Source organism: Megachile rotundata, chromosome 12 (genome assembly GCF_050947335.1).
Source record: "Megachile rotundata isolate GNS110a chromosome 12, iyMegRotu1, whole genome shotgun sequence".
NCBI classification, from domain to species: domain Eukaryota; kingdom Metazoa; phylum Arthropoda; class Insecta; order Hymenoptera; family Megachilidae; genus Megachile; species Megachile rotundata.
The window spans coordinates 4230781-4254348 of record NC_134994.1 but is presented as its reverse complement, the minus strand read 5'-3'; the positions used below and the strand labels follow the sequence as shown (position 1 = coordinate 4254348).

General features: G+C 33.7%; 1 protein-coding gene across 6 annotated transcripts in view; it reads right to left on the bottom strand.

Moving 5' to 3' along the window:
- Rbp6 (RNA-binding protein 6) overlaps positions 1 to 23568 on the bottom strand; it is a 1376067-nt gene that overhangs the window by 359791 nt on the left and 992708 nt on the right. For all 6 annotated transcript variants that reach the window (XM_076538305.1, XM_076538303.1, XM_076538302.1 and 3 more), the window contains one exon: positions 22131 to 22223. In XM_076538305.1, coding sequence (XP_076394420.1) covers positions 22131 to 22223 — 93 coding nt within the window. The remainder of the gene's footprint in view (positions 1 to 22130; positions 22224 to 23568) is intronic.

Here is a 23568-nt window from a genome sequence, read left to right as displayed (position 1 = left end):
GCAAAGTTGTATTTACTATACAGATGACGGTACCGGTTTGTCAGTGTTGAAAAATATCGTCAAACACGAATAAATGTATTGCAAGGAAAAGAAAAACAAAAACTAAGAAGTTTACTTTGTTGACTTTACCTTAGCCTCCTTACCTTTTTAAAATACTGTAAACATAATTTCTCTTTAAATGAACTTTTTAAATAGAGGAACATTTATTAAACTGCATTTTTTAAACAGTGATTGCAAGAGTTTGAAAACGCTTATAAATATAACATTAATACTAAATAATAAAAGTAATTTTATGCTGAAAAAGGTTGTGCAATAAAGGAGTATCGTATAACTCGAAACAGTATCGTTTCCCTAACAACAAAATATTGCGACACAACATAATGGAGAGTGCAATATTCAGAGACTTAAGAAGATTGCCTAAGATAATTGTAACTAGCAAAACGTTTCTAGCAATTACAAACTCTCTGTTTGTTTGAATAACAGTTCACAGCGCGCAAAACGTCGAGAATGCTAGCAGCTAACAATATTTACGGGAGTTCTCGAATATACAGTGTCGACGGGACGATTTCGCGATGCAAAATTGACGAGGGAATAAGAGACGACGAGGCGGGAGGGTTTTAAATGGCGCGAGTGCCGTGCACAAAATGGCTCGCGCGCCCTAAAACGAGCGAACAAACACTTGCGCGATAAACCGTTACCTGAGAATGCAAATGATCATCGTTTACACTTTACTCGGCATTCTACGAGCTGACTATTGTGCTCGAATCAATTCGAAATGAATTTCTTAAACTGACTCTAGACTCCTTCCATTGTAACTTTGTGATGCTCCAAAAAGCTTTAGGAGCTGAGTAGCAATTTATCAGGTCAAGTAATACGATTCTTTTTGATATGCATATTAGGTGCAAACTGTTATACGATCTAGGTAATAGTAAATTGTAAAATGAGTCGAGTGAAATTTTTTTATTAACTAGTATATCAGTATACTGTAAATAAATAAATTTTATATACGAATATATATATATATATATATATATATAATTCATCTAGATTAACATAGATACTTAATTCAAATAGCACCATGTGTGTATACAATTAATTTATGTATATTATAATCAGTGATATTGATAATACAAAACTTGAAGCTAATTTTAAAATATCCTAAAATGTGGAGGTTTTATTTGTTGTACTTTCTTCATTTCGTTGAATTAATTGAGCAATAGGAATTAAATGACTTACTCATGACAGATGTATTCTAAACCCGTGTAAATTTTTATTACTTTTTAATATAAATATCAAACAGTACACAGTTGTGAAAAATAATATTTTAGTACGCACAATGATATTCATATTACAAAGTGAAACAGTAGTATTTTCTGTAATGAAATTAATGTACGATAAAATAAATTAATTCACGGAATCATTGTCAAGAATAAATGGAAATAAAATTAACTCTTGGAGGCTTCAGTCATAAACGCGAACTGGAAATATGAAATATTTTTCGATGATAAACTTTCCTTGGAGGATAATGCGAAAATTAATCGTGGCACAGAGAAAGAGAACATTTTATTAGTAGAGGTCAATGAATTATCAATAACGCACAGGTCAAACGATTTCAATTAAGAATTTACAAGAGGTTTACAGCTTATTATAAGCAGAATTCACTGAATATTTATGAGTAATTAATTGGGTATTCATAAATACTCAATACGTATATTTAGTCACGATTAATAAATTTTAAAATCATAAAAGTCTCATTTATATATTTTTCTATTTTTCTATTGTTATTATTATTACATGTGGAAAGTAAAAAATTTGTTTCTGTTTAAAATTTGAAAATCAACAAGGGAATAAATTCGTTAAATAGCAAACATTTGTTGTTGTTCTATTATTATTATTACACGAGTGAGTTCAAAAATGTGTTCTTGAAATAAAAATAAATTATGTATCAAAGGAATGAATTTTTTAAATAATAATAATATGTTTACTCTCGCTTCCTTATTATTATTATTTCATGTGGGAATTTATAAATGCATTTCTATTTAAAATTGAAAAAATCATGCAACAGAGGATTACATTTTTTAAACAAACGTTTATTTATTTTTACTTTCTTATGATTACACACAGGAATTTAAAAATGTATTTTTTTGTAAAATTTAAAGAATCATGCAATAAAGAGTAACATTTTTGAAAACCAAACATTTCTTTATTCTTACTTCTTTATTATTATTATACGTCGGAGTTCAGAAATGTATTTCTATTTAAAATAGAAACAATAGTGCAAAAAATGATTAAATTTTTTAAATAGCAACTGTTCATTCTTATTTTTGTATTAATATTATAGCCGTGAAAAAATTCTTCTTAAAATTGAGAAAATCGTGCAACAAAGAGTTAAATTGCTTCAATGGCAAGTGTATTTCTATTCGAATGTTTCTCAATATTTCTACAGAAATAGAATTCCTTTTGAACTCGAAAAAATGGTGCAAACACTACGCAAGAAATGAAGATGAAACACGAAGAAACATTACGTCGTTGCTGGCAATTAATTAAATTGGTGCCGGTTAAAGGGCGAAACGTGTCTTTGCCAATGTAACCGTCAACGCCGTGCAATTATGAAACGGCGTAACAGATAATTATGGTAATACGTGATTACGAATTAGCGGTAACGCAACGTGAATTTATGTAATTATTGTAGTAATGAATCTGCTGGGCAACATGACTAATGCAACGGATTTCCCGCAACGGACATGACAAATACGTAAATCTGTATCACGATAACTACTGTAATCAAGCAGCCCTGTTCCATGTATTGACGGCGGGCCAACATGGCAAGACCGCGAGAAATCGTTTCCGAAATTTCATTCGCGCGAAACACGTGTGCCCAGATATCCACCGTGTTATTCTCCATGTACAGACCAACGATGCTACATTTTATGCAATAAAGTACAGCGAATTAGAGAGGTATTCACGGTACGTTGCTCTTTGAACGTGATATTAACAAACGTGATACCGACAGACTATATTTTATCCTCATCAGGTTTAGGATCACGAATTCTATCTGTAAATTGATATATCGTATGAATTTCGGTGGAACCGTTGCTATTCTGAATATGTATTGCGTTTCTACGATAACACTATCTTTGTTTTAACGCTTAGGTGTTAAGTTACTTAAACGGTAATTTGATTTATTAGTAGTTAGGATTCAACAAGTAGTCGCATTTTGACTATTTGTGTTAAATTGGATTTTCGTACCGCCGAATCAATATTCGAAATGAATCAAGGTAAAATATGGAGATTTCGAAATTGAAATTTGGGGATTCTGACAAATGGAACATCTGAAAATTTTGAAATTAATCAGGTGTTTTAATTGTGAAATATTAAAATTTTTAATGTTAGAAATTTGGTAATTCAGGAATTTGTATTACATATTTGAAAATTTTTAGTAAAATTGTTATTAGTAGTTAGACATTGAATGTTTCTAAAATGAAGCAGTCAAAAATTCAAATGAAATCGCTAAATCACCAAAAACTTCATATTTCAAAATTCTTATATTCCAGAACTTAAAAATTTTTTAATTTTCATATTCAAAAATTTTAATATGTTAATAATTATCATAATTACAAAATTTCTTAACATTCAAAAACTGTAAAGTCTCAAATGTGTAAGAACTCAAATTATCAAATGTTCAAAATGTCAAATTATACAGAATTTTCTCACAATTCCAAAATTCCCGAAATGCCAAACACTTCCAGAATTTTAAGAAATCTAAAATTTCCAAACCTTCAAAAAATACCAAAAATTTCTGAAGTGCTCAATATTAAAAAGCGTCAAAAATTCCCAAAAAGACCTATCCAAAGTCTCGACATCATGAAGATCTTTACCAATATCTCAGGGTATGTCCTGGCGTCATGACGCCGCTTGACGCTGTGGAAAGCTCGCAAGCACAACTCGTTCAGAGTGAAACCTGTGTTCCACGGGAAGAGGAGGCGGGAAGAAAGGAAACAGTTCCACGAGGGCAGACGCGGAGAAAGGATGAGAGATGTCGCGGCAACGCTCGCAGCTCGCAACTCGTACGCTCGGTTGTCGCAGCTTTTGTCTGGCGATGCAAGCATCATTAGCGTCGGCCGTAATGAGCACACTAATCACCAACAGACTGCGTTGCATCGTGGCTCGAGCACCGTGGAAACCGAAGGGAAAAAAAGCATCGTGCCTTGCCGGAGAAGCGACGGTGGCGACAAGAGGGAAAAAGCGGAGAGGGCAAGTGGCAAGAAGTGCGGGCGAGTACGCGTGCAGAAAATTCTGGGGAAGAGTGGTTTCGTGGATGAAACGAGGACCAAGGACGTGAGAGGCTCAGACTATAAGCTCACGATTATTGTCGTTGCATTCGAAATACCTTTCGAACCTTCAATTTCGGTACATGAATATTAATTACCGTACTGAGGGAATTTAATGTTTGCATTATAACAAAATTTTAATTTTAACCCCTTAACTTAGGATTTTCTCGGCAAGACGGAGTAATTTAATTATTGTTAAGACAGACAAAGAATGTTCGAATGTTAGAGATACTTTGGACATGGCGATTATTGAAGGACGAGTTGCAAATAATGAACTTTTATCGCATTTCAACAGTTATGTACTTCACGTGTGGGAGATGATATTATAAAGTAAGAGGTTATTTTGTATACAATAGAAAAATGATATGCATGGTTAGATATAATATTATCACTAAATCTACCAGGAAACAGTGTACACTTATTAATAAATAAATTAACAAAATTAATACGTCAATAAGCGGTAAAACATAAATTAATATACACATTGATCTTTTATCTTCATGAAAGTTAACGCAGGTTTCAAGAAAACCACATTCAAAAATTATGTGACGTAAAATAAACCGATCCTTTGACTGCTTTGACACTGCGTAACAATAGTATAAATTTTATTTCCATAACTTGCAATATTTGGAAAATAATAAGTTTTAAATGAAATAAAGTCTAATTTTGATGTTATTTTAATATTCGGACACAGAGATGCAGCAACATTTGTCATATTTTGCATTCTGGAATTCAAAGGCTATATTTTTATATATTTGTATTTATGTGAATCTACATGTAAATACCATATCGACCTCGCAAAATTAGCTATGTCTCAATATTTGTCATGGTACTGCCCTCGCGAAAATGTTACATAGAGATACAAATTTTTTCAATTATACAATTTCAGTCGTACATTTCAATCATACAGTTATTCATTGTCGAAAAGAAATTTTGTTATACTTTCATGTATTTAATTTTTCTTGAGAAGCTAGAAAGGAATCAAGAATACACAGTAAGACTTATGAGACAATAACTTTAAGGCTATGTTAGAAGTCATAACGGTTACACAATTACCTCGTACTTACATATGCTCCTACACTAAAGATTAAGCATTCAAATTTATTTTGAAAAACATAGCAAAGCACCATACTCAAAAGCAAATACAATTCAACATAATTTATTATGATCAAATAAACTGTTATGAATCTTCATAGAAAGCCTATTTACGACGTTTCGTTAATTCTAACATATGTACGTATCAGAAACAAATGCAGAAGACTAAATCAAACTCATCCATAAGATTGAAGAATATCAGCAATTTTATTTAAGTCAATATTCATATTACACATTTTTTCGACTAAAAAACTGTGAAGTCAACATTCACATTATTGATTTCATAGATATTTCTATATGTCCCTGAAAATCTTTGTGAAATTGATAGACATTTCAATATGTCAAGTTACACATCGAAGTGGAGTAAGTTTTAAAACAATAATGAAGGGATATTCAACACGAATTTTGCGACTCTTATTCTTATGCACATTGAAAAAGGAAAATGGTGCTCAGGGAGAATGCGTGCATGGAACTAACGAGCGAACTAAGTGAAATACGTGGGGCAAGCAATTTCGTGTAAAATAAGTACTTTAAGAAACGAGTAAGCTGGAAAAGTTAATTGCTTCCCGTGAAAAGCAAATTCGCTTGGACTTCAAATTACGCGATTTATGAAATAATAATTCGCGCGAGGAGTCACAAGCCAAGCCTCCTCCCTTCTGTGGAAAATTAATAGAACAGCGGTTCGATTGTACGAACTAATTAGAGAATATATGAATGGAGGGGAAAAACGCGACGCTTCAGAATGTGACACATTTTAATTTTGAACGCAACATTTTAATTGCGACGCTCTGAAGCACAATTAGGATAATGTTTTTAATTTTTCAGCCGGAAATTTCTTGCCATTCTCACAGTTTCCCCGAGCATTTTTAATGAAAAGGCTCTTTGACAATAGAATTTTAATCGTTATCGAATGCACCCACGCCTTTGTTAATTTTTAAATTATTCTTCCACTGAAATTTCCGTAGTAATCGCCGCTGACTCGACGGAATGTCGGTCATTTTTCGTCGCGCAATTATAGAATTCGCGCGAAACATTTTCCTCCGTATAAAGGGCTGACGCGTTGAATATCGAATTTTCTGAAAGAACGTTAAACCGCGTTTTCATCGTGCCGAGGTTTACCAAATAATTTAATAATAAATATCAAGCTTCCCAGCTGAATGTTAGTATCTCTACGGGAACAGCTAGTGTCGATATTACTGCGAGTTTTTAGAATAGATTAACTTAAGCGTGCTCGATTAAGTCCTCAAATAAATAAAAGCCTCTTCTTTTTTCCAGAGAGAGAATTCGACGATATTAATTTTAATTTAAAAATAGGAACGATGCAGATTTAATTAAAAACGGAGAGACTTTTTAAAAATTTCACTGCTGATATTACTGAGTACGTTGTACGCTGCACGTCAGTTGTTAATGAAATGTTAGTTGCTGTTAATTTTAGGTGAATTGTTAGTATAAATTATTGTATTTATTGATGTAAAGTTAGAAAGAATATTCAACTTTTATTTAATGAAATTTATGTGTATAACTAGCAATTTAAATATTATTGTTTATTGACGTCTTTATCTGTTACTGTAAGTAATCATTTTAATCATATTATATACCAGGGAATTTAATGTACACATTATCTAATAAAATAATCATTTTTTAGTGCATTGTGAATTACCATGTTGACATTATTTCGGTTAAAGTACACTTTTCATTATAGACAAAATAAATATTAATTTATTCAAGAATTTGAATTATATTTCTTTCTTTTTTATGGTAACTTTACAACTAACTTAAAAATAAGTAATATTAAATATTAACAATTATACCTTGAATACGAATGAGTAAATTATTTTTAACTTTTTTACAAATAATTATTAATAAATATGCATAACAAAGTTATTATTCATTCTTCTGAAATATCTTCCTTTTATACTGAAATTCGATAAGATGAAATTTTAGTTGTCCAATACAATACATTGCGTTATGATATAATAAATGGCACAATATGAACGATATAATATAATTAATTTCCCTCGCATAAAAAAATAAGGAATGATCAATTCTAGTAATATCATCCATCACATATTATAATAAATATTATTGAAGAGAGATTCAAAGTGCGCGCGAATTATGTTCTCCCGCCGGGGCCTCTTTCGGCCAGTGCGTTCTTTTGTTCTTTCTACTTCCGTTTTCCCTTCGCGTGCAAGACACGTTGTGATGTGCACGTGCAGAATTCTTTTGTGTTAACATGTTCTATATTACATTAAATTTATATCAATAGACTTCTTGTGCCGTTTATTTATCGCCCACAAAATAACTCAATAAATATCATACATGTCATAACATAATTTTCAATATCATTTATTACATTATGTATAAAGCACAGCAGTATATTGTGTTACAGTCTTACGTAGCAGTTTTACCGAAAAAAAGTTTTTACCCTCTCCCGTCTACATCCCAATGATTAATTATTATTGTATAAATATCCACATCAACGTGAAGAGTCACAATAACATCCACACGTACCCCATACTTTCCGCCGATTAAACCACACGAAGTGACTTTCAGAAGCCACAAGAAATTCAAGGCCGATACGAGGTTCTGTCAGCAAAGAAAAACGAGTTTAACCAGCTAAGAAGAAGAAAGCCGTTCGTCGAGGGTGGTACGAGGGTGATCTCTTTCTCGAAGAGGGAGGTAAAACAGGCAACGTCGCCGAGGCGGTACCGAAACACGAGGAAATTAATAAATTGCTCAAACTTAAGTCGACCCCCTAAGTGCTGGAATAAAGGACCTTCATAAATTTCATTCCACGCGCCCCTGTGCCTACGCTCGGCCGGTTCCCTTCATCCCTGAAGAAGGAATGCTCTCGCCTCGTTCTAGAGCAGATCTCTCGACCCTCGTCTCTGACTACAACCTGAGCGATTTCGAAAAAAAACTGAAGAATTAGTCCAAAGTTCCGAGACGAAGGTAAAACGCTGACAAATAAGGGTAAACTCGAAGAAAACATCCGAGATACGGTAAGCACTTTACACGGGTAGAGCTTAAAGTCTGTACTTTCTTTTGGATTTGTAATTAAACTCCTTGACCGGAGAGGCATGGAAAAATAAATGAGTGTAAGAGAATTGTTTCATCTTTTCTGGAACAGTGGCGGATAACTTTGTGAGAGCACAATGCACGGATGTACAGGGCTGAATTTTATGGTGTCAGAGACTACTCTACATGTTTAACATTTTTATACTTTTCAATTATGTGAATTTCCCGTGTGCTTAAAATTTATACTTGCATTATTGTTTCTATATTTCTAGGGATTTTTGTCTCAAAATTATCAAATTTCTAAATTTTTAAATTTGTAGATTTATGGATTTGTGGATTTGTAGACATATAAATTTGTAAATTTGTAAACTTCGCAAGTTTTCAATTACTAAACTCTTAATCTTTTGGCTTTGCATCATCAAGTTTCTAAACATGAAATCTAAAACATAAAATCATATTTGAAAGTTTTTAACTTTCCACACTAAAAAATTGTTAATTTTGCAAACTTAATACATGTACACTGCTAAATTTCCAAACACTAAAATCACCAAATTGTTAAATTTCTACATGCTTTGAATAGAATTTAAAATACTTCAAAGTTTGAAACACCTACAAATTTAAAACATGTCAAACTTTGAAACACTTCAAAACTTGAAAATACAAAACTCATAAAGCCACAAATTTCCGATCTCACAAACAAGATCAAGCTTCTTTTCATATCCTTTTCCTACATTTTACCCATACCTCATCTCTGTACACACGGTTCACACCTGTGCCCCGCGTTTTCCTGTGGGCATTCTAACCTAAAGAAAATTCCAATTTAAGATGTCGGCTAAGAGGATTGCCAACGATTCAAGTACCAAAAATGTTAATGGTAAAATCGATGGTACCTTGGGCGTCTCGCGAGACAATTAAAACCCAGCAGCGGTGCAATAATAGCGGATATATTACAGACCATTGGCAACCGACAGATTTTCTCGTTACTTGGTCTCACCCCCTGTTCAGAGGGAAGTGGGAATTTTTAGCGAATAACGTTCCAATTGTTTCCGCGCGGCCAATGAATCCGAGCGGGTGATAAGGTCGTCGAAGGACGAGCGCACAATGGTCCGTGATTCGCGCCTTATCGAAGCAGGGCCTTAATTGCGTTTTTATCGCGATAAAAAATGAATCACGAATCGGACGGAGTGAGCGTTCGCTATCAACGCCGACAGAAACGCTCCCTGGTTGGTTTGGTCGGTGTTGGTCGGACGATGGTGGTGTCGGCGGATATAGAATGGAGGGTGGGCGGCGGGCGAAGGGGCGCCGGAATGAATAGCAACGTGAAACAAAAGCACCGGGTTACAAATGGCGTGTATTCGCGACGGCATTGTTTTAAATGGCTGTCAGACGCCTGGAATTTATCCCGTTTTGCTACGTGACAAGCGCCATTAAATTTATTTATTCATCCACGCAGGCGCGGGCCACATTCGAGAAATCCCGCTGAAGCATCCATGTCTCTGCTGTTCTACAGGTGAGAGAGGACTGCTGGACAATTATTAGCGATTCATATAAATGACCGTGTGCAATATACAGGGTGTTTCAAGAGCGAGAGGACTGCTGGACAATTATTAGCGATTCATATAAATGACCGTGTGCGATGTACAGGGTGTTTCGAGAGGAACCGTAAATATCCCTAAGAAATTGATTGACTGATTGATTCTTGTTGCGGGCGTTGACTACTGTGGTCATTAGCCCGCCTAAGAAATTACTTGATGTATTTAGAAACAGCGTATCGTTGAAAAAGTCGTTAACCGACCTTCTTTTATCCTTTAGAAATATTATTTTCTTGTATTTTCGTATTAACATGCGACACGTTAATTTCATATGTTATATTGTATTTCGTCTTTTTATCTTTTTTTATTGAAAACATATTTGAACACCCGGAGATTTTACAAGGCTTTGTTTGATCAACAGGATTTTCTTATTACGGTACATATTATTTACAATAAGTCAGTGTGTAATCATTTGTCGTATCGGTGGTCCATTATGAATTTTCACGGCGCTGTCATTAATGACCTCGTGGTTCACGTGTTAACACTCAATATATTAAATATATACACTTTCTTTATTTAAATTTTAAAAACACGAAGACTTATTTGCTCTAAGTAAATTTAAGATTGTAAGATACATTAAAACTTCTCTTTATATTATATTTCTTTTTGTATGAAGGAGTATTACTTTTAAATAAATAAAATGACTGTATTTGCAGTAAAATTCTTGTATAAACATGTACTTAATTAGCAAAGTCTATGAAGCTACAGCCGTATAACCGATAATCACTTTCACTGACTAATAAGGGTTTAAGACTTGAATTTCGTAAGGGGTCTGACTGACAAATAAAATTACTACAATACTTATACATGTATTTAGAACTTTGTTTACATAATTATACATATACACAGTTGTACCTATATTTTTATTTGAGGTAGTCCATCTATTTCAGTTGTGCGTATATAATTTTCTGAAATATTTGTCTTAGAACACCCTGTATGTGGACTACATTATACTTGCGTTATGATCTACGTGAGTAAGCCTTTGATGTACCCTGAAATGCATTGCTTAAATTTCTAATCGAGTTGCCACTGTTGCGACTATTCCGCTCAGTCAATTACGATAAATATTAATTTGTCATCACTATAATTATAATTATAACTTCCTTGCAGAAATATTAAACTGATAGCTACAAAGTTTGCAGCAATAACCGCAAGGTAACCTCACTTCTTACATATTTTATACAAAGTGCTTCCGATGTGATGTAGCTGTAAAAGCAGAGATTACATGCGAAAAATAAGTTCAGAATATACAATGCACTTTTTTATGCAATCGCTCCTATTTGTTTGGGAAAAATTAAATTTAAGAACTTTTTAAAATATGTGTAAGAAAATTTGATTATAGTAAAAAACAATTTTTTCGTAAATTTAACAATTGTTGGACGTTACGAATGAATAAATATGATTATTAATTTAATAGTGCTGAGGTATATATTAATGCTTAACACAATAATACAAAATTTGAAGACGTATTATTCAAATAATTTCGCTGGATTAGTTTTGAATCAGATGATTTGGACAACGCGAAAGCAAAATTAAGGGTGATTTGATCTAATACTTGTGTATTTGGAATTTGGCAGTTTGGACACAGTAAATTTAAGGATTAAATTTGAAACTTGCTTGTATAAAAATCTGATGATTTAAAAATTTGAAAATGTGAGAATTTAGAAGTTTATAAATTAGGACAGTGGAGAATTTAGAAATTTGCAAATTTTGGGAGTTGAATGCTTAAAAAATTCATACATTTGGTAATCTAAGAATTTAGAAATTTCCAAATTAGGAAAGTTGAAAATTTAAAAATTTGCAGCCTTGCAAAATTCAAAATTTGTAAACGTGGAAAAGACAACAAATTTTTAAATGCAGAATTCAAAAAATTCACAAATTTATAAATCTATTTAAATACAAAAAAAAGAAAAAAATATTAAAAGAAGCAGCAATACACACTACTAATACAAGTCATGGATGCCCTTTACAAAGTAGCAAGTGCTTTTAAAATGACCAGATAAAAGACCGCACAAAAATGGGACAAGCAACGAGTCTTGCTTTCGTCTCCCGTCTGACCGATAAAGTTTACCAGCACTTATTCTCCGTTCATAAACATCCATCGTCGCTGAAAATCGAGTAGCTCCGTCGAATTCTTCTCCATCCACAACACGGTAATTATAAACTTGACGCGCCTCGAATAAATGGAAGGATCCGAGGACGATAAGTAAACGCAATACATTACAAAGCAAGTCAAAGTTTCTCGGCGAGAAGTCCCCGATAAAACGAAGCAATCTTCGTGCCTCCAATCGACCAATCTCGATGACGTAATTGCCTTTCAGCGAGCTTAGAGAAGCGAAGGGTAAACTTCCCGAAGGCTTCGAGGCCGGAGCGGGCCTCCATCGATAAACGATCGCGCGGAAGCAAAGTTCGCTTTGCGGTGTGGAATTAAACGAGCTCGACGAGGCGATGCTATAGTTCGAACGAGTAGGAAGAAATACAAACAGGGAGTGCCCGGCCAATGTCAAGACACGTTAATTTTTCTTTATGTCCAGCAAACTGCTAAATATGTTGGTAAGCTAATTAGGATAGCTCGATGGGCGGGAAACCCAAGTTGAATCGTTAAGGTCGGGACACTGTCACATCACGTCACGGTAACGAAATAAGACATGATCTATGTATCGTGGACGACTGTGTATTTGACGTGTCAGAGGCTAAGGGTTAAGGAACGCACATACTTCTCAACAATACAAATGTTGTGTTCAGTTTGTGAAACCCGAGTCTAGGTTACCATTTTCTTTTTCAACTAATTGGGGTTGTAGGTCAGGCAGATGCCTAGGTCAGCCTCCTACGCGTCAGAAACACGGTTGCATTTTCACGGAGAAGAACGATGCGCGTTTACACTGCACGTTAGTTTATGCCATTTTGAGTGTTGTGCGTGTCCAGCAGTGTGAGCGCGCCATTCTGTTTAGTGGAAATAGCATCTTAGTTTGTCACGTACCATGTGACGTGACAGCAATGTGTCCCGGGCTTAATAAGCCTTGGACAAGACGCACTCGGCCATCACGACGAAGAGGCCTAATAATGCAACGCCAAACCATAAACTACCCCGAGGCCCTTAAGTTTCGCGAAGTACCAGAAACCTTCCCAAGGAAGCATTCTTTGAGCATTCTTTGCTTGAATTGGCGCGTAGATTGACCCAGGTGTTCGGAAGGATTATGGCTCCGATTTGAATAGAAAAATGAACACCTACTCACACGTATTTTCGGCGGTAGACTATTGGCGCAAGCGGCCACGCAATTAGGCCAAAAACAATGATAGTTGGCAAACATCTCCAGAGTGAGTGAGATTATTCTTATTTGCCGATATGTCACGCTGGAAGTGCTCACAGTGGAGATAGGCGGAGCGACCGAGTTTCTTTTACTCTAGGTCGACCTCCTACGCCAATTCCTGGGTTGTTTACGGTACTTAAAATTGCATAAAGTTAGCTTACTTTTTCATTTATTTCGCCCACTTTAACAGAGGTTTCACCGAATGTATTTAGTGGGCGCGTTTAAAATAGGTCTCTTTATTTTGTTCTTTTATAATGCTTGCGGGGGTGTTCTCAGGATGATTTTGTGTCGTTGGAGATATTACTGTACTGTCTATTGTCTGGCACTTGGTTATATTACAGTTATTGGATACTTTAAAATCCAAACATTTAAATATTTAAGAATGGAGGTGTTAGACATTTCTAAATATGGAAATTTGAAAATTTGGGCATTTGAGAATTGTGAAATTATAGAACTTGTAATTTTATATATTTTGAAATCTGGAAATTTAGGAAACTTGAAAATTGGAATTGTGATAATTTGACATTCGGAGAGTTTGGAAATTTTCAGATTTAGAAATTTGAGAGTTTCGAAAATAGAAAATTCGAAAAATTTGAATTTTGAAAATCTGATAATTTGAAGATTTAGAAGTTTAGGAGCTGGGATATTGAGAAATTCAAAGATTAAAAAATTCATAAATCTGTTAATTTGAAATTTAGAAATGTTTAACTCTGAATATCTTAAAAATCAAACGTACGCAATCTGAGAGTAATTCTAAATATACCTTTGTGTCGAAATTTCTCAAAAATTCATTTACTTAATACATACACGTAAAAATTAATATATGTACCCAGACTGACCATTAGACATTTTTCATTCAAAGTTTTAATTTAAAAGATACTATTGAATTTTCATCAAGATCTAACTGAATGATGGTATATCGCCAATTACTATGAATATACAATTTATCAATCAGCCTCGAACAAAAATTTATGAATCCGTCTCCTGCCAATTTTATTCGATTCAAGTCTTGGATTCATTACTCTTGTCGACCCCTTACGAATTTAAAACGTTGAATCATAATTCAAAAGGTCGACGATTAGCATTATCGATTGGCAGTAATTGCGGTCGAAGGAAGTTGGTAAAGAATTCCGAAAGAACATGGTCGAGTATCGATTCTATCCCAATAAAATTGTCGTAGTTTGTTTTCGTCGAATGAATAGCCGTTTAAACTGCGAAAAAGCGCATTACGCTCGATATAAAGGCGGCATTAATCCGTGAAAAGCGGTTGTTCTTCGGCTCGATCAACAGGAAATATTTATGGGGCAAATTCTTGATAAGGTCCTAGATTGTGTCTGTGTTTGGACTTTGGATACGGTGTGTACACACGGAACCCTTTTGCACGAAATCTATAGTGCAAACAAATACAATTCACTTACCCGAACAACATCAATTGTATAAACTTAACTCTTTGTCACTTTCGGAATACGGATTATTCTCATTCTATTTCTTTCATAAAATAAGCTGAAGAAATTATGATTTATTTTAATCATTTTTCAATGATATTAGTTTTGTACATTTTCGTACTTGACGCACTTATATTTTGCTAATAAACTTTCATAACTGATGTATATATTGTATGAAATTATTCTTTTGTTACGAAACAAAATATAAGAAATCTATGCAATAATGTCAGATATACTGCCCGAATATGTCTAGTCACCATTTTTAGATTAGGTTTTCACCGAGATTGCAAAGAAAAGCAGAAAACTTGTTGGGAAGATTATTTAAATCAAATGGAAAGGAACGTTTAGCAGTTAGCATAACAATTTATATGAAAATTGTTATACTGTACATGTTCAATTTTAAATTCAAACTGAAAATTGTTGAATATTATGAAATATACGGAAATTCGATTTTAAATTGTTGAATATAATTATACGAAATTTATACTGAATGATCTGCACAGTTTGTAGATTTTGAACTTGTAAAATATGCATTGTTAGACAATTTTTCTTACATATTTCTAAGGACATATTTTGTAACTGAAGAAGTGCAAGATCATAATCCATACTTAATAAATTATTTAAAATATGAAAGTTACGTAGACAACACTCTACATGAATTAAATGGATATTGATATTACAACTACCAGTATTAACACACTGTTAAATTTAAAGTGAAGCAAAAGAATAAGTAAGTAAATATTGAAGCATCAACTAACATACATAACCGTTCTTTATCTCATCAAAATATTACATATATTTTCATTACAACAATATGACAAACAGACAATAAACTTTTGTAAATAAAACGTGAAACCAAAGACCAGTCATTTCTCTGATTAGTTTCAATAAATGCTATGTTGCTCAATAAGTAGTCATTACTTATTCTTTTTCTCAACGTTTCATCATTTGAACCCGTTTCTACATTCATAAAAGAAATTTCAATCCCGAATAGTATCTACATAGTAGACAAAAATGTTACAAAGGTGGATAGTGGCATTTGTAAATGTACACTAAAATGATTGAATCAAGAACAGTTATCGTACAACTTCAAATTTTCATCGATTTCCAGCCAGCAACTCTTCAACCGAGCGACATTTGATAGAACGAGCAAACAATGAGCTAAACGCGTTCTCGCAACAAACGAACACAAATAATCTTCCAAGTATCACAAACCACTGAAACGTTCGCTAAGGGCTCTGTACACGTGGTACGTAGTCCGTTTGCAACCCCATGATCACACAAGATACACCGTAGCGCGCGTGTGTGTGCCCGATCGTATCTCCGTATATGGGTCAGACATAAAAGGGAGGAGAGCTCGAATCGTAGCGAGCAGGAAACTCTGCATTCGGAAACGGACGAGACTTTCAGTGCAGAACGAACGAGAAGGTTGAAAAAGGTAGACAGAGAGAAGAAGAGAGAGAAAGAGAGAAAGGGTAGAAAGTTGGGATGAGTCAAGAGGCTAGGCCGGAGATAGTGGCTCGGTCTGATATCTCAAATCCATTTCTGGCTCGTGCCGCGGACAACCGTCGGCCTCGGAAAACTTCCCTACCTTTTTCCACCGTTTTTCCCCGCTTTTCTCGTGCCTTTCTCGCACGCAAACGACACTCTGGCGAAATGTCGACCGAGAAACGCTTTGTCGCGTTTTCACCGGGGTTCTCCAGCTAGCCTACGCATCTCTGTGCTCGCTGACAGAGAACGGTGGATCGATAGTCGGATTTTGAGCGTTAGTTGATTTTCAACTGTCTGGTTATTTCGAACAAAAATGCAGAATAATATATAAATTATACTTCCGACTTTGGATTTAAGGCTTTCATTACCGAATTTTACGAGCACGAATGCAGACGATCGTAAACCGGGGAGCACCCTTAAAACGTGATTTCTTATTAGGTTTTAAAATTCTGCTTTATTAACGTAAAGAAATGCTGGATCTTTTTCCATGGTTACAGTGTATTTTATTACCCAGCCTTCGGCGTCGCTGGTTTTCGCGATGGCGCATAATATTTCGTTCTTCTGTTCACTTGGGTTTTAGTATTATTACTTTAGAGTTAGAGACAATGAGTTTATTACCCTATTATACCTATTTTTTGATGAAACTGAAATTTCCATGGACATATAATTTATGTTGTAATTTAATAAAGATCATAGACATCGCTGTTTTCGATCAAATTCTTTCTGACGAATCTAGTACAAAAATAATTCGACATATATTTAGTTGTTTTTGTCAAATATCAATTATCTAAGAAAATATTTTATATTTAATTGTTTGACTTGTAGAAATATTAAATTTTTGAATTATATGTGTGGTCACGAAGATGGTAGAATGGTAGATATATGAATTATTGTGTGACGGGTTCAAAATCTATGACTATTAATTTTTCTTCCATTTATGTATATAATATATTTCTAGTTTATAGATTTGCATAGCTATCTTGCACTTTTTATTTTGGTTTAATTTTATTAAGCTTTTTGTTCTTTTATTATTTTCAATTGTATCTTTAGCTTTAGTTATAAATGTATTATTTTAATTATAGTATACAAGGCATATGGTAGAGTCACCAAAAGCTAGTGTGAAGCTATTTGGAGATTTATATTTCCGCTTAATAAACTTTCAATAAAAGATAATCTATTTCTATCACAATGTAATGTTTTGTAAATATTTACTATTACTAGTAAATTATTAATTATAAAAATTAATTATACTTAAATGGATCTTAGATTATTTTTAAATCTATTAAAATGGATAACATTTTAAATCTATTAAAGTAAATCCTCCATGATCTACAATTATAGTTATTGATGCTATAAGAGATAATTCCAAAATAGCTTTATACAAGTATTTTTAACAACACAAATTAGTATTCTTGAAATCTATTTTAATTTGCACCAAAAGAATTAATACGTATATCGATTTATGTTTAATTTATTTTTGAATTTCATCTTTAATTTCAAAGTATGCGTGTTATACATTTAGCGCGATCACCAAAAGCAATAATTTAGAATAACCATTGAAACATTGTTTCGTATAATATACACGCGAGGCAGTCTCGAATTTACGTTCCATATTGCATATTAAAACATTCGAAATATAATTCTCCTCTGTGCAACACAAACGTAATTACGTTTCTCCGGGTAATATTCCGGGAATCAATTGCATATTTCTCAGTTGTGCGAATTTTATTCTCTCCGATACGGGTGAAGAGAGAAAAAAGACAAATCCTGGACATTATTATCAATTACCGAATCGTTAATTCTATTTACGTTATCGTCAGAACGTGAAACGATTTCGAGCGACTACCGCCAGCTCATAAATCACGCTCAAGCACCATTATCTGTCTCATACACCGAGGCCGATGAATCGCGACGGCTATTATCGAGGCGATAGAAGCTCGAGAAGTTCGCACAATAACGCGTAATGGTCCTCGCAGTCTTGCCAAAGGTCGATAAAGGCTAATTAGCAGAAATCCTTGTCTCAGATGGTCCTTCTACCAATTCCTAATCACTTAACCGGCGAGGACGTCTCGAGTGGTTCAGAAAGTTCATCGAGATTTTAACATCGGGCCAACAATCTGACTGTAAAACGAACAGCTGCTTCGGTAAATATACATCTACTGGAACGATCCAATTCTAATTGAGAAAATCAGTTGAAAATGAAACACATTTTTTCACAGGTTTTCGAGTAAACTGAATTTGAGAGTGAATCAAAATATTTGCATAAAAAGTTTGTTTACGAAAAAATTTGTTAACAAAATTGAATTATAATTTAATCATTCTTTAAATTGTATAAATTGTTGCTAAATTTAAGCAGGAAAATTCGTAACATTACGCAGACATTATTTTGTTTCATTTATAATCATACAAGTGGGAAACAATTGACTGTTGTTATATTAATATATGTTTTATATTTTGTATTTATGTGATCATTTCACATTTTAACTGACAATATTATATTAATGTCTTGTGCCAAATGTTCCAGTGTGACGATCAGCATGTTAACTAGTAGAATTATTAAGCATTACTTGGGTAATCAGACATACAATATTTGAAATGAAATCAATCTTAAATAACAACTTAAGATATTTGAAGTAAAATCAATATTAAATTATAATTAAAGCTATTTGAAATGAAATAAATCTTAAATTATACTTATAATAGTTCAAATAAAATTAGTCATTTCGAGGGCAAATTATACTGTTTAATAATTTATCGCACTAAATGTGATAGACCTAATAATTTATCGCACATATACCATATACGTGGTTTGAAGTAGTTTTACCTAGATAAAATTTAAATAGAGAATTATATTTAGAGAAGGTATAACTTTAATTTTGAACGAGTCGAATTCGACCGTACCATAATACTTTAGAATGAAATTGAATCTACTCATAGATAATTTCAGACCAATTTCACTATGTGATAAACACGAATCGAAAATGACAGGAAAGTACAGTCATTATTTCACGTCGGATAATCAAAACTGCAAATATACATAATATCCTAATCAGTGATAATTTTCGATGCTAAAATACTTGAACAATGTGACGAATAATACCGACAGGAACACTATCGATCATTTTATTGACTTAGAATCAACACAGAAGGCTGATTATTTAACGGCCGTGTCTGAAATTGCATGGCGAAAATTATGGCCGTGATAGAGAGAGGATCGAAATAGAAAAGCGACCCAAATACGAATCGATCGGGTGCACGTCATTCATCAAGAATTCTATTCAAATAGTAATATCCAGGTTGAATACGTAAGCGAAACGACGGAGATATTTGTGTCGTTAGCGCAATAAAAGCGACCGCGAAGTGAACGTATTAAAATCGCTGAAACAATAAGCGTCGCGAATTGCGCGTGTACAGTTGAGAATTAGCCCTGTCAAATTTCGCGTCCCGACCGGATTAGAGGGCCGCACGCGCAGGAAATAAGCGGAACACGCTGAATTGTATCGACCGTGCCAGGTTCACCGAAAATAATGATTCGACGGTCTCGGTACAATGATCACCACCGCTGTCCGAACGATCCATGACGGGGAAAAGCACGCGGGATGATTTCGGCCGCAATGACGAAGCGTTCTGACGCGATTCCGCGCGACAAAATGTCGCTGATATACGATCGTGGTATCGAACGCTTGTACCGTGCCACTGTTTACCACTTCTGTTACTAACACGCGACTGTTTACTCATTTTATGAAACAAGGTAAGAGAATTAAAATAATATATTCGTAACTCTTTTACAATGCGGAAGCTCCTACGCGATTTTGTTACTCAGGAAAGACAGTTTTTTTACGCGGGTTCAGAAAATACGGGAATTTTTTAGTGAGGGTCAGAAAGAAGAAAATTTTTCAAGGTGGTTGAGAAAATAGAGAAATTTTTCTACAACGCAGTACCGAAAATGTGGAATTTTTGCAACGCAGTTCAGAAAATACGGAAATTCTATAAGGTGATTCAGGTAATAGGAAAATTCTACAACGCGATTCAGAAAATATGAAAATTCTTGTAGAACATAGTTTGTTGGCAACATTTTATAAAATGTAGAAATTCTTTTGCAATGTAGTATTTTTATTGCGTAATTTATATTTTGAGTAGAATCATGCTATGACGTGACTATTGTAATACATTACACGTGTGTATGCATACTTATGGAAAAAGGAAACAATTAGTAATAGAAAAATTAGTTGCTCTTAAATTTTAGTTGATTTTCTATTTTAAAATTATTTTTTATTTAACATTCTAAACTTTAATTTCAAAACCTAACTAATGTTTTTTTATTTTAAAACCTAACAACTACAAAAGTAGTGAATTGCAGTAAGAAAAGTAGGTTTTACCAAAGGACCATAAGTTTAAACGAAGTAGTCATTGCGCGTCATAAAAGAGTGGAAAGAGCATTAATTAATAACAAGTTGACTGACACAGTAGTTGGATACCTGTCCAGTTGAAAAATGTTTCAGTATATACATATAAACACAAAACTTCTAAGAAATAAAATATGCATAACGAAGCAGCTTGCGCGAGAAATAAGGTCACTGGGGATGTACCTATTTCGAGAGTATAAGTCCAATTGAAAAATCTGACACTTATCGAATGAACGACTAAATTTTATAGTTGTAGTATTCATTTATATAATATATACGAAACAAGTTATTGTATTCCTATATTTCACATTCTCATACAATTTCTGTATTTTATAAATTTGTACATTCATCTTTAGATCTCTGTATTTCAAATTTTCTGAATATTTAGATTTCTATGAGTACAGATTTTTTTATATATTCAGAATTATTTTTTTTATATTTCAGAAATCTCTATATCTTGAATCGCTACGTTCCGAACAGTTATATTCCGAATCTTTATATTTCAAAAACCTATATTTCGAAAACCTATATTCCGAATTCCCACATACCGAGTTTCCATATAACGAATTCCCATATTCCGAATTCCTATATTCCGAATTCCCATATATCGAATTCCCACATACCGAGTTCCCATATAACGAATTCCCATATTCCGAATTCCCATATACCGAATTCTTATATTCCGAATTCCCATATACCGAATTCCTATATTTCGAATTCCCATATATTGAATTCCTATATTCCGAATTTCTATATTCCGTATCCCTAAATTTCGAATACCTATATGTCGAATTTCTACACTCCGAATTCCTACATTCCGTGTCCCTATATTTCGAATCTCTAAATTTCAAATTCCTATATCCCGAATTCTTACATTCCAAATTTCTACCTCCCGAATTCCTATATCTCGAATCCTTATCTATCGAATTCCTATTGTATATCGAACCCTACATTCTCAAATCTTTACATTTCTAGACTCCTATATTTTCGTATCCCTACATATATGTATAGGTTTCTACATCACTAAATTTCGATATCCCAGAATCTGTATCTCCAGATCTCTAAACCTGCAAATATCAGTATCTTTCGATCTGTGAATTCCAAAATCTCTATATCCCCAAATTTCTGTATCGCTATATCGCTATATCTCTATATCCTCAGATTTCTGTATCTTCCTATCACTACATCTTCAAATCCTTTTAGAGATCTTAGATTTCTGCATCTCTAAATTCCTACATCCCTAAAACCCCACATTCCTAAATCCCTAAGTTATACTTAATATAATTGTGTCAATACGCTGATTTATAATGAACATTTCCTATGATCCTTATTGTGATTATTCTTATGTTTAACAGACTGTGAAGGTCACTTTCCATCTAAAATTACCGCAGTGACGGAAACGTTTGTCAGTAACCAACATTAATCATTTCTGGGTACTCACCGGGCCGAACTGTTCGAAGTAGTTTTTGACGTCCTCCAGCGTCGTCGGTGCCGATAGTCCACCGACGAATATCTTCTTTGTCCTCGTCACCATCTGTAAAAATGAAAAATTATATTTTAATCAGTGTTCTAAAAATTCAGACAAGAACTAACAGACATATTATATAGAAACTTCACATATCATTTTTAATTATGTATAACCATTTCGTACATCAAATTCATATAACTATGAAATTAAATATTGACAATTATAATATTTGTATAAAATTCGACTAATGGAATTTTGGAAAGGAATTGTAAGAAGGGCGAAAGAGTTGACTGCTTCACGTAAACATAAAACCACAATATTACACTGGCACTTAACAAGTTTTTAGCAATACAGTGAAATTGAAACAATAATATAAGATACAGTTCTCATAATATATACTTTTACGAAAAAAATTTCAAAAATAATGTATATTCGGAAAAGTATCTATTCTGTATAATTACTAATTTTCGTATGTCAGATGTAGACATCTTAACACTTTCACGACCTGTGACACCACCGTGGTGCCATAGGCAGGCCAGTCGTTGTTGGCCGGTGACATTTACGTGGTGTCATTGATAGGCCGTTGTTATTAGCCGTTGACTCTCACGTGATGTCAAAAGTATTGCCGGCTCATAGCAACGTTTCACTGCACAAAGATGCGGTCGTGAAAGTGTTAAGCGCAGTCGCACATTGCTTTAGTTGGAGCTAGCAAAGAAGGTAATACTTCAGAAGTGATCGGATTATGACTATTATAATACAATATATGATATTAACCCCTTGCACTATGACTTATTTGTCAGGTGCGTCAGTCAGAATTGACTAATTACAGCTACAATATTAAAACAGACAAAAAAATTTGATATGTTATGTCAGTATGTTATTATACAATCGTTGACTATGCAAATTGTAATTGGACTTGAATTCCAAATTGAAGCGTATTAAAAATTCGAGTAAAATTGATCACGAAGTACGAGTGCGTCACGAGTCAGACTCGTCAAAATAGTGCAAAGGGTTAAACATGTTATATAGTTTCATGATTTTTAAATATAACACATAACTTCCTGTGCTGAATGGAACTAGCTACTACACATTTATACAACAAAAACAACGAACAAATCACTAGAAACAGCCGACCATTTTGAAAAGGCCAAATATGTACAAACAATATATTATATAAGAAAAATATTGAATGCAAGCAGATTGTTTCTACCGTTCGGAATTGCAAACATCCTAAATATAGAGGACCGAATTTCGCAAACTGTTATTGATCGACGCATTTATATTTGACATGAAAAATGGAACGAACAGGAAGGAGAAACGATATTTATTTCCTTCGGGAAACTGCAACGCGAAACTGTTTATCATATTTTCAATAAATCCTGTTAACCGACCGGAATAATTTTTATTAAAA